This window comes from Nannospalax galili, unplaced genomic scaffold (assembly GCF_000622305.1).
Source record: "Nannospalax galili isolate Female #2095 unplaced genomic scaffold, S.galili_v1.0 scaffold95, whole genome shotgun sequence".
Classification (NCBI taxonomy): domain Eukaryota; kingdom Metazoa; phylum Chordata; class Mammalia; order Rodentia; family Spalacidae; genus Nannospalax; species Nannospalax galili.
Window position 1 is genome coordinate 11004181 of NW_008342393.1, and position 13649 is coordinate 11017829.

At 41.4% G+C, this 13649-nt stretch overlaps 1 protein-coding gene across 1 annotated transcript in view; it reads left to right on the plus strand.

Moving 5' to 3' along the window:
- The window catches only part of Ankfn1 (ankyrin repeat and fibronectin type III domain containing 1), a 167626-nt gene that overhangs the window by 36220 nt on the left and 117757 nt on the right, over positions 1-13649 (plus strand). Inside the window, exons 4-5 of the mRNA XM_029565982.1 lie at positions 10639-10833; positions 13116-13229. Coding sequence (XP_029421842.1) covers positions 10639-10833; positions 13116-13229 — 309 coding nt within the window. The remainder of the gene's footprint in view (positions 1-10638; positions 10834-13115; positions 13230-13649) is intronic.

Below are 13649 nucleotides of genomic sequence, written 5' to 3' on the forward strand. Positions count from 1 at the left end.
AAAAAAGAGCATGGAAAAAATGAGCCATAGGCAGACTCTTGAGTCAGCCCCAAATATTTTTACGTGCTTCATTAAAAGAGGAGGCTATGTCCTCTCTGATTTACACAGCTGTTCCTCAGAGCTTCTCAGCTGCGGTGTGTCACCAGCCAAACCTTCTGTCCCTTGCACATGCCACACTGTCTTGCCACAGGACTTTTCACCAGCTGTCCACTCTGCTTGAGGTGCTTGAAGGTTTTGAATGTTGATCATAAATTACACAGTCAGCATCTTAACCTTCATATTTCCCCCATGAAGGCAATTATTTTACCAAATAGCGAGTGACCGGGCTTTATTTTATGTTTCTAAACAATTTAATATCAGGTGGCTTCAGTTAAGGACCAGTTGCCTTCTTCTACAGATGACACTTGACCTTCTTTTTCTTAGTTTCAGAAGATTTCATTTATAGGTAAAACATGTGTACGTTCAAAATGTGAGGATTTGACATTTGTATACACTGTGCAATAATTATCATAATCCAAATAATTAGCACACCCATCATCACTCATGCTGTCCATTAGATCCATGGAGCTTGTTAATTTTTTAAAAATATTTTATTATTTTTATTTTATGTGTATGTGTGTATTGCCTGCATGTAGGTAAGTGCACCTGTGTCATGCAATGCCCGCGGAGGACAGAAGAGGCTGTCAGATCCCCTGGAACTGGAGTTACAGACAGTTGTTAGCTGCCATGTGGGTGCTGGGTTTCAAACCCAGGTCTTCTGCAAGAACAATCAGTGTTGTTAACCACTGAGCCATCTCTCCAGCCCTGAGCTTGTTAATTTTATAACTGAAAGTGTACATCCTTCGATAAACATTGTCTCACCCCTCCCAGCCCACAGTGCCTGGCAACCAACCTCCTACTCCCTAATTCCATATGACTTTTTCTTAGATTCACATGCATGTGTAAGCCTACAATATTCTTCTTCCTGTATCTGGCTTCTCTTACTTAGTATGATGCCTTCCAGGTTCATTCATGTTATTGCAAATGACAGGATTTTCTTGATAGTCAGCTTTTGTTTTGAATTTTTAAATGTGCTCATGACACAGAATAAGTTCTCCTTGTCAAAACTTAAAGCATCACAGATAAAATTAAAGGATCTCTTTCCCAGCCCACCTAGCTCATTTGCACATACACATGGCCTACGTTCCTATCCTGAAGTTCCCCCAACATATCAGTCACCACACAACAAAAAAAATAGCTTTTAAATTAAATTCTTTGCACTTACTGAAAATTAAATTGCTGGATTTGGGGCTGGAGAGATGGCTTAGGGGTTAAGAGCAGTGACTGCTCTTACAGGAGACCCAGGTTCAATTCCCAGCACCCACATGGCGGCTATGAACTGTCCTTACCTCCAGTTCCAGGGGAATCTGAAGCCCTCTTTTGACCTCCACGGCATTACATGACACAGGTGCACTCACATACATGCAGGCAATATACTCATATACATAAAATAAAAAATAATAAATAAAACATTTTTTTAAAAATCAAATTGCTGGATTCAAAGAGTTCTGGCTTTAAAGTCCATATCATATTCTGTGAGAAAATTCTTTAGTTTCTTCATGTCTCAGTTTATCTGTAAGCTAGAGGTAGGTCAGTCGTTATATATATATATTATGTATTGGAATGTAGAAAGTGCTCCAAACTTAGCAAATGAAGATGACATTTATCTCAGTTTCTATGGACCAGAAATGTTGGAATTGTTGTAGCTGGGCAGATGTAGGCCAGGGTATCCCATAAAATGATCATGGCCCTGCAGTTGAAATGAGCTGGCGGGTGTAGTCCACCCTCACTCAAAGTGACAGTTGGTAGGAGCTCTGCATTCTTGGCTACAAGGGCCTCTCCATGTGGCTGATGTGGCAGTTGGCTTTCCCCAGGGTTAAGGTTCTGAGAAAGTGAGAAAGAAATGAAGCAAGGTGGGAACAAGTGTCCTTTACCACCTGATCTCTGACATGATGCACCATCTGGATCAACCCTGCACAATATGTTTACACACCAGGATGTGAATGCTCCAAGACAGTGCCTACTGGACCCTCTTGGAGAATGGCTGCCATACTGTCCATCTAGGACATTAGTGAATTTAATAGAATGATGACTTTTAAGCATTTCTCTCATGACTTGGCACATCATAAATGGCCCCCACCCTCTGAACCGTTAGTCAATGCAATTCTCAAAAACAAAACAAAATAATCCAGGAGTTTCTGGTAAATTATTTAAATGTTTAACCCACATACTATATAGGTTCTGAGGCAAAATAAATAGTACCAGCACCTGCAGATTATACATATTGGTATCCCCGATGCCACATTTCTTGTTTGTAGAATTTTGTTTCAAAACTACAATGTCCAACATAGAAATCACATGTAATTATCTCTCTTCTAAAATATTCCTAGTCCATTCACCAGTGAAAAAGGATGGAGTGCCCAGAAGTGATCCCACATATTACAGCAAATTGACTTTCAACAAAGGTGCCAAGACTACATCAAAAGGAGACGGATAGTCTCTTCGGCAGATGCTATTGGATACCTTAAGCAGAACAATGAAACCAGACCCCAACCTCACACCATATTCAAAGTCAGCTCAAAATGTAAGACTAAACTGCAAACTCAGAGATGAAAACAAAGGGGGAAATTCTATGGCATTGGTCTGGACAATATTTTTTATTTGCCCTCCAAAGCAGAGCTGACAGGAGACAAACATTGGCAAATGAGACGACATCAAACTAAAAACCTTTTGTACATTAAGGAGAAAGGAAGGAAGGAAGGAAGGAAGGAAGGAAGGAAGGAAGGAAGGAAGGAAGGAAGGAAAGGGAAGCAGAAATGGGAGATGTTTCTTACCATGCAGCCAATAAGCAGTCAATATCCAAAATACAGAAGTAAACCAAACAAAATAACAATAAAGAAATAGGCAAGACCGGGGCACTGACTGCTCTTGCAGAGGACCTGGGTTCGATTCCCAGCACCCACATGGATTGCTATGAACCGTCCTTAACGCCAGTTCCAGGGGAATCCGATGCCCTCTTCTGACCTCCAAGGCATTACATGACACAGTGTACTCGCATACATGCAGGCAATACACTCATACACATAAAATAAAAATAATAAATATTTTTTTTAAAAAAGAAATGGGTAAGACTGACACTTTTACAATGCAAACTCTGCACCTAAGGCTCACCGAACATAGCGAAACAGGGGACAGAGAGAATAATGCACGTCTCAGCTCTCACCAACAAAGCTTCCTCATGCAACAGACAGTGATTAACACAGAAAGTCACAACTGGCCAAAGTGCAGAGAATAAAAGACTGCAGAGTATGTGTTCCTGGATAGGACTCCTGTATTAAACATCTGCCACCCAGGGCTCAGAAACCTTTGCAGTAGAGGAGGCAGAAACTGTAAGAGTCAGGGGTGGTGGATGAGTTTTCCAGGTGGCTGAGAACGTGCTCATATGCACTTACAGCAATGGTGACAGTGTACACAAGACCCATGCAATCTCAGACAAGACAAAAAACCAGCACAAAAGTGGGGAAATGGGTGAGGAACTATTGGCAGCTGATCACAGCCTGGGAGAGGGAGAGTTGATCTTTAAGGGAGTGATGCTAGATAGGCTGGCTGGGCTCCAGTGGACGGACTCACACCAAGGGAAATCTGGGAACACAAACTTGACTCGATAGGCCTCAAATATATAACAGATGCATGACACCTAATTGGGGGGAGGGTCTAAATATGATCAAGATGTATTGTATGAAATCACAAAAATTCAATTAAAAAATGTAAAAAGAAATGTGCTGAAATGGGCCTAAATAGGCATGTCAAAAAGATATGCAATGATGAACGATGAACACGAACTGTTAAAGTACTCAATATCACCAACCTTAGAAAAAGGCAAGTAAAAATACAAGGTATCATTTTACACTTGTCAGAATGGTTATTCTCAAAATAACAAAAACTAAGTGTTGGTGAAGATGTGGAGAAAAGGGAACCCTTGTTTACTCTTGGTGGGGATGAAAATTGGTACAAACATTATGGAAAACATGTGACATTTCCTCTAACAACTAAAAATAGAACACGATGTAGAATACTGGTAGAGCACATGCTTAGCACATGCATGAGCTTGTTACTCAGCATCGCCAAAAAAAAAAAAAAGGCACTAAAAATAGAACTACCATATGATCCAACAATCCCACTTCTGGGTATTTACCCAAGAGATTTGGAATGTTTGTCAAACCGCCACCCACACTCCCAGATCTGCTACAGTGCTGCTCACAATACTCATGTGATAGAAAGAACCTACGTATTCATCAGCAATAGAATTCATGAGGGAAATGTGGTAGAGACACACAATGAAATACCACTTGGCCTTTATGGGAAAGTAATTCTGTCATTTGTTACATCATGAATGGAATCAGGGACTATCACAGTAACTGAAATAAGTCAGGCACAGAAAGACAAATAGCACATGATCTGACAGAGGGCAGGATGATGGTTACAGAGGCTAAGAGCAGGGAGATGGAGAGGTGATGATCAAAAGGTTAAGTAGAGGACTATGCTTCTAACCTGCTTCACAGTGGTAAATACAGTTAATAATATTGTACACTGATAAAAGTCCTCACCACCAAAAGTAAGAATTGCAGGTGATGTTCATATTGTTAGCTTGATTTCATTATTCCACACTGAATTCATCATCATAGGACTATCTTATACTTTACTAGTGTATACATTTATAAATTGTTGATTTATAATACAACAAAATTTATTTTAAAAAATAAATGTATCTAGTTTGCATTGAAAATGGTTCGAAATACGAAATTTATACTGGATTTTCAAGGCTCAGTACAAAACAAAGGAATATGAAATATCTAATTTATTTTGGTTATACATGTTTCTATGATAACATTTTGGACATACCGAGTTAGAATATGTTAAAACTAATTTCACCTGTTTTTAATGTTACTACCAGGAAATTTTAACTGACGTGGCTTATACCACACATCTTTGGACTATGCTTAACCACTGTCAGAAGACATGGTTAGCTTGTTTTCTCATTTCATACTTAAACCTGCTTTGGATTTCCTAAATAACTAGCACAAACATTTTGCTTGTTTATTTTCAAGGAAATGTGCATTTTCCCCTTTGAGTTTGGTGAGACCTGGGCAAGACGACCCCTTCTGTTTCTGGCTCCTTCAGGATTCCCCAGTCACCTACCTTGTATAACAGGGACTTTGCAAAGGCACATTCTTCTGGAAAATAGCAGAGGAGATGCTACAGAGCTCTTGCCCAGGTGTTATGAGTTCTAGACCTTCCATAGCAGTTTAAATGAAACAATCACTGGATCTTTAAAAGCTTTCTACAGTTGTACTCTTAGAAACTTGAAGAAAATCTCAAAAGAAGACATACAGCTGCAGATCTAAGAGAAGCCAAAAATGGGCTTTGAGTTCTAGACCTGGAACTTAATGTGGAGTTTCTCTACTATAAGGGCATTTCTAATTTAACACATTTAATCACCAGAATACCTATGCTTTACTTCTTTGGACACTACTACCTTATATCAAGTGACTTATGAAGTTGTTAGAAGGTTTTCACTTATGATCAAAGATACTTGGTTGCCCAGAGGATACTTTCAGTGCAAAGTTCATACCAAAGTGAACTTGTTTTCTCCTTTGAAATAACAGATAGGAATGACGTTCACACCACTTATGAGTGTATATTTCTAAACAGTAGCTGGAGTAGACAATTTTTACTTGAGGCAAGGGATTATCTTTTGATGGAAGAACACCAAGCTATTTCATAAGGTACAACTATTTGAGCTTATTTTTGTGTGCCTCTGAAAAAAGTCAGTGGGTACAATAATAATAGAAACATCCAGTAAACCTCCTATGTAGAAATTATCATTAACTTAGCACAGCTCATGAGGTGGGCACCATTGTTATGCCAGTTTTACAGATGAGAGTCTTGGGCTTAACATGGCAGAGTGACTGGCTAGGTCCATATATCTTTTAGGGATAGCATATGACCTATCAGAGCCCAAAGTCCCTTCATGAATTATCCCCAGTCTCGGAAATAACTTTTTGAAAAAGTAGATTGCAGCTGAAATAAGGAAGCTCTTTCAAATTCAGAGCTGTATGAAAATGAATGAGGCTGCCTTAGCAAGCAGTGCACTTCTGTCAAAAGATCACGCAGAGCCAAGAGGCCACATAAAGAGACAGCTAAGTTGGTTGTAAAGATCCTTCTAGAACTGTGACTAAGTTATTACCTTAGTGACTTCTTTTTCTCATCAAGAGAAAGGAGGAAAGCGTGGACAATAGAAAAGTTGTTAAATTGTGAAATGGCATATCATTATTAATATGAAAATGTGTTTTCTCTTTTTCCAAGGAAACCAAATAAATTATTCCCTAAAATCTTCAATTAAAAATTAAAATTAGGGGCTGGAGTAATGACTCCGTGGTTCAGAGTGTGTTCTGCTCCTGCAGAGGACCTAAGTTTGGTTCCCAGTACCGATATCAGCTGGTTCACTACAGTCTGTAACTCCAGCTCCAGGGGATCCTGCACTTGCATGCACATGCCCCCCCACACCCACACATACACATAGTTAAAAATAAATCTTTTTTAAAAAATTAAAATTGGCTCACATGTTGCCCTCATTCACATTTTCAAATGTTATGAGTTGTCAACCAAGCCCCAATCCAACAATTGCGGGGCAAGGGTAAAATGAAGAAATAGTTAAGCATCTGCAATCCCTAGGCTAGATTCCAATGCTGGAGAAAGTCCATTCAGCCTCTGATCACTATTTATCTCAGGATTTAAACAGTAACCCTAATTGTATTCTTTGAACACCAAGTTCCTGCCCCACCTCCCACCCCCATCCCATAGTTAATTAGCTGGGCAGGTCTTATAACAAATTCCCACTCTGAAGCACTGGGTGGTAGAAATACTGTTGATAATTAAACACCACAATAGCGGGGAGCCTGTTTCAGGAGCCCTGAAGTGGTCTTGCCCCAGCCGGACGCCTTGCCACACACCCACAGACCCTCTATTGTGCTGGCTATGGCTGTTCACAAGGACAGTGGCTTGGCTGGAGAACGGACCAACTACAAGGAGGGAAAGGCCAAAACTTGCAAATAGATCAGGCATGGCAGACTCAAGGAGAAAATAACGGGTAGGTGGGAATGAAGGTAGGATAGAGAGACCCAAGAGAAGTGGATGAGCAGAGAAACCAACTAGAAAGTAGGCATAGCCTCCCCATTTCCAGCCAGACGGCCAAAATGAGTTCAGCCATTGCAAGCCAAAGAGTGATTGGAAAATTGCAATATATAGAAATAATAAGTTGATTTATATTCCATTTGGTTTAGAGAAAGCTCTCTGAGTTCTTGAGGGTTTTTAAGAAAATTGTGGCTAAGTCTAGCCATCCCACTTCTCTGGGTTTCAGTTGCTTCGTCTTTAAAATAAGGAGATTGAAATGGTTCCCATTCTGAAGTCAAAAGAGAGAAAGAGAGAAAAGGAAGAAAAGGAAAAGACAAAGGCAAGCATGAGACCCCCCCTCCAGTTCTGCAAGGTGCCAAAAGCTGCCCTAGCACACTTTTCACTCGTGGTAAAACTACCCGGCCTGATAAAATTATCAGGTTCACTTGTTTCTTCTTAAAATAAATTAACCCAGTTAAGTTGATTGTCTCATCTAAACAGATGCTTCTACTGACAGCTAAATAGGTCATTAATAACGGGCAGAAACATGACTACTTCATAAGTCAGCTGGTTTGGTAGCAAAAAACATCTTTCAAACGAGTTTTTTATTGAGCTATTAAAAAATCCATAGGAAAAAAAACATAAAGATTTGCTTGGTGAGATGGTTGGAAACCACAGGCTCAGCCAGTGGCTCTTTGACATGTCTACACAATTACCTGTAACAACAGAGGCAAGTAAGTATAGTCTCTGGGACACCTGGGACTGAACCTGGGGGCAGGGGGAGCAGAAATTTCAATACAGTTTCTCTTTTTCAAAAAATAATCTTCAATTTCTAGAAAGTTTTTTTCCCATTCTCCTCCTTCATAAACATTTGTCTCTAAATTTAAACAAGACGCTTTCATGCAAATCTTTGTGTAAAATTTGATGTTTCAAGAAAACACAAACTCATACTGTGTTTCTGAGATGCTCACTGCACCCCCCCAACCCACCTTTCACAGCATCATGTCGGAGCTAAAGTGTCCTACTTTGCAGAGCCTGGAGATGCAGCTCCTCTTGGACTGTGCACCTGACAGTGGAAGTCTGGGGTGCTCCCTTTGTAGACTCTGAAATGGCAGAATGCTTTTCAGTGAACGAGGGAGGCATCCCTTTACCAAGACAGCTCCGATGGCATCAAGACTAAAATAAAACCTGGGAAGAAGGGAAGGTGCAGAAACAAAACGTGTTCTCTAGTGAGTGCAGGAAAATGTCACAGGGAAGCCAGGCCATAACTCAAGAGAAGCTGTCCGTCTGAAATGCCACCTGGAATTCACACCAGTAATAACTGTGTGGGTATAAAAATTAATAGGAGGGATTTCATAGTATTAGAAAAATTTATTTTTATAAATCATGTGTCTATCACCCAAGTGTTGACGCATGCATGCAATTCAAACACTGGGCTCACAATAAAAGGCCCACTGAATAACTTAACAAGGACAATTCCCCTATTTTCTCTATAATTTGGAGTAGAAGAAGGAGGGGGGCATTGGGGAGAGGGTGCAGTTACTGGGTCAATTAATCAACCTGAAAACTATGACACAAACTCTGCCCCCTAACCTGTGTCTAAAAATACACAAATGTATACGAATTTGTTTTAAACTGTCAATGCCTATATTTAGGACCTTCCCAGCAAGGCTATAATGAGACTGTGTTTGAGGGCTTCAGTCATACAGACTCTACCATTAATCTGAAGTTAGTTAAATTAACAGCATTTAGCACTGACTTGTCAATCTTACTACTCCAGGAAATTGCACCTTGAGGTTACTAACATTGCCAGTTTTTCCACTGGAGTGTGTGTGCGCATGTATTTTTTCTCCGGAACCTCCCTGTTCACACACCATCGCGGCCTTCCTCCATCTCCAGCACTTATGTTACCCTTTATTCTGGCCTCCTTTCGCCTTCCCCGGGGATTCTGCATCGCGTAGCTGCTCAGGGAAAGAGTTTTTTACCTTTATATTTATTTGTTTATTTTTCTGTCATGGCTCATGACTGAGGCTTAAAAAAAAAAGTGTGACAGTATTTAGAGTGCATGATTGACTGCTGCGACAACATTCACTAACCATGCCAAATCTGCAGCAAAACACAGTCCTGAGTGTTCTAAACAGCAACTTTAAGAAGAAAGAAGAAAAGAAAAAGACTAGACCAATTTTTCATTGACCTCATCTGTAAATAAATTGAGACTGATGGTGCACAGGGGCAATAATAAATTAGTATTCATTTCCTGTTCTTAACGCAAACATGCTTACGAACACAGGGACTATGAATATATAACCACCTAATTTCCATTTCAAAATACACCTCACAAATTTTCACTTGAGTTATCTTCATAATATTTTCCCCATTAATTAGAAAAAACAAAATGGATGGGTTTTTTCCCCACCCATCAGGAAAAAATATTGTTTTGGTCACAGGGAGTGTCAAACACATTTCAGTAACAAATATGGAAACCTCACCTCTGACTTATGTCTTTATGTGGTTTCCTACCACCCTTCCCTAATGAAGCTGTCTTCTGTCTTGCCACTGACCCTGGGAGGGGCTCCTCCGAGTGACAGGTGACCACCTAAGCAGACTCTCCCATGCAGGCCACAGGAAGCAGCCTCCCAGGAAAGGACAAGAATGTGCGCCCTTTACCACTGGTGTGCGTTCAGCCACAGGGAGCGGGACCAGTAAACAATATAATGTAAGCCAAATGAGGATCATATGCATCGAGTGCAGTCCCAATGTCAACCTCTAGTACACTTTGCCCTCTGGGCCACAGACATCTCTAGAGAAGGTGCATGCCTATAACCAGACCACAATCAAAAACCAATGTAGGATCCAGCCATTGGAACGAACTAGCTCAGCTGTGGCACTAGTGTGATGCACTTATTAGCAATACATGAATTAATACTGACAAAATTCTACCCATAAGACACATGTGCTAAATTTTCCATATGCTGAGAAGAATGTGATAAGAACAGAAATTTTGAGTTCAGTTGTGTGTGTGTGTGTGTGTGTGTGTGTGTGTGTGTGTATTAAATGATACAACTTTGGTAGAATGCAATCTGACTCATGGAGAATTTTTTTTCTACAGCATTCCTAGCCTAACAGGGCTTCTGCCCCTAGGTGTTTGTCCTTCCAAACAAATCTTTATAGTCATACTTTGTTATGCCAAATAGCTCTCTGGGATACACATGACAAGAGGTCCAGAGAGCAAGGGGAATATCTTAATTCAATGACTTTAGCACTAAATGATCAATGTCACCATTAGGCTTTATCAGAGCAAGGTAGTAGATAACACTGACCCCACTTCCTCCAAGGTTTTTCAAATTCAAAGTGGACTCTCGATACAGCCCACCACCACCACAGTGTTTCTGCAGGAAAACTGCCATCTCATCTCTCTTCCCCCAGTTGTCAGCCTGGAAAGCCGAGCTATGCATCTCAACACATTGGTCCAGGAGGCACAGGACAGGGTGAGTGAACTGTCTGCCCAGGTGGAGAGTGAAGGATTCACTCTGGACAACACAGAGAAGGAGAAGCAACTGAAGGCTTGGGAGTGGAGGTACCGGCTCTACAGGCGAATGAAAACGGGCTTCGAACATGCCAGTGAGTACAGCAGGAGACAGCTGCATTTAACTAGACTGAGCTTTGGTTTGAGACAGCCAGGCCTTTAACTGATTTTTTTTTTTTCTTTTTCTTTTTCTTTTTTTTTTTCTTTTTTTTTTTAACTCTCCAGGGTCATGGATGGCTGTTGTCAGCCTGTTTGGAGCAAAGGTTCTGGGAGGCTGTAAAAGGGTCTTTTGTCTTACTTAATTTTCTGGCTCCTGATTGGTTCTTTAGCCACAGACATGAGCCCTGTGTGTTTCTGGCCTCCCTCCACCAAGTCCCGACTCATCTAGCACTTCCCACCAACTATGCCCTAATGCCTAATGACCTGATGGTTTGATGCCCTAAGTGGCTATATTTTGGGATGTGGAGGTGGAAAAACATTTGTTTGCCTATATGTCCAACTTCTGCTTCAAGCTCGTTTTAAATGTCTTCAACTCTCTGCTATTGTGTTTTACAGACAGCTATAAACTGAACTTAATACAATAGAGAAAGATAGTCAACTGGCCCGTGAATTGTGCTTTTGTCTGTTTCCATTTTTCTACTAGTTCTCCTTGCTCTTTTAAGGCAGGTCTAGCTAATCCTCATTTACAGTACAAAGTACTGCTGAGCTCAAGCCCTGAAGTAAGAACATGCACAGCTCAGTGTCTGTGAACCACTAGATTCTCGTTCCAGGAAGAGATTTTATTCTATCCTAGAGGATGTCAAAAACAAAACATGTAACTCAAACACTTGTAAAACATTACACTCACATTCTAAAAGGTTTTATTTCAACAACTAAAAGAACTAGTGTTGACATTCTAAATACAAAGAGAAAAGTCAGTTCCATAATTTGACAGTCTCTGCCTCAGAGATTTTCCAAACAAATGAGCCGACTCTGGGAAAGAGTCAAACACCAAAGGCACCAAAGGCAGGGGCTGTGGGGATGGCTCAGTGGGGAAGAGCACTTGCTGTGCAAGCCTGAGGACCTGACTGACCTTCAATCTCCAGCCACCCAAGTAAAAAGCCAGGTGTGGCCGCCCCACCTGTAACTCCAGCATTGTGCGGGGCAGGTGGAGGCCAGAGGATTGCTGGGCTAGCTGGAAGCCAGCCTAGCTCCAGGTTCAAGTGGGAGACCATGTCTCAAGGGAATAAAGTAGAAAGTTACAGAGCAAGACATTCAATGTCCTCCTCGGGCTTCTACATGCACACACACACATGTGCACATACATCCACACGTGTACCACACACACTCATGCATACCTACACACACACACACACACACACACACGCATGCATGCAAAGAAATTGGAAAAACACACACACACACACACACACAAGCAGTGAAAATGTTTCCTTAGGGAGCACTACATACACCATACACAATGTTCCAAGTCTGGCCTGGCCCTTCCTCAGCAGCATTGAAGGAGGCTAGCTTTCACCACCAACAGGATCTTCAGCACTCTGGAAAAAAAAAAGATTCAGCAATGACTTTAAAAGATACATGTGCTATTGTGCCTTATTTGGGGACAATTAATATTTGGGATTATGTTTAGATTTGGCATCGTTTTTTTAAATAATTCTATTATTATTGGTAAAACATCTGCTGAGTATTAAGGACTATCTAAAACCATCATCAGCCCTTGAAAGCTGAGGTGGATACATGAGGCATCCACCATATATTTCTTTCTAAGATAACACTATCCGATGTAAGGAAGTCTAAGAGCAAAGTGAGAAGAATTTAAACAAGCAGTTTGGCCTCTTTGGGTCACAGTCTCCTCACCCTACATGTGGGGGACCACTGTTATTGTGCCCTTTCCCCGTCACTGGGCTGTTAATAATTTACATGAAAATAACCTTCTAGAATTGAGGGCTCCCATCTACAAATTATGATCCTGCTGTCCCTTTCTACCCTACCCTTGCTGGCCTCCCTACTGTGTTTCTAGGACACTTGGGAAGTGTTGCTGTACCATTTATTCCTAAGAAACCCTTAATGACAACCAACAAAAACCATTGAGCATTAAGCCAGGCCTGGTGGCGTTTAAGCCCAGCACTCAGGAGGCAGAGGCAGGCAGATCTCTGAGATCCAGTCTGGTCTTCTACATAGTGAGTTCCAGGGCTGAATAAACAAACAAAAAGCAACCCTTAAGCCTTTTAATGAAAAGTTCAAGAGGGAAGGCTAACAGGCTCCGCAAACAAATGTCTCTACAGTGTGTGCTTCAGGGTACCCTTTGAAGAGGCAGGAACAGTGTTTGGAAGGGCTTTGCAAAACTAAGCTACTGATGTTTTCTCTTCTGTCCCAGGAGCCCCAGAGGTGCCGGCCAATGTCTGTCTCATGGTAACAAGCAGCACATCGCTCACCGTCATCTTCCAGGAGCCCCTCAGCGTCAACGCTGCTGTAGTGACCAGGTACAAAGGTACTGCACTCCCTATCCTCCCCTCCGCTCCTTCTTGGAAAGGAATCTGTGGCGTGATGCTCCTTCTCCTGTATTTGTGTGTTTGGGTTTCCCATTGATGGCATCGTTTTTAATCCCATTCGTTTTTGAAGTTGAAATATATCCACATACACTGATGTGAAGGTTCAGGAAGGTGACTGAGAATGAGGCACAGAAAGGATGAATAGGACCAGGTTGGCATTCCAGACCCCTCAACGAATGTCCCATTCATGTCTGCAGTGAATCTGCTCTATAGATCATAAAGCTGGGATAAGGGGCATATTGAGAAACAGAGCTGATCTGAGGACCTAGAAGGCTTAGACTGTGTAGGATCAATTCAGGGAGAGTAGGAAGCATGTAAACCAGCCACTACAATATTACCTGAAGTTCACTGGGGTCAGA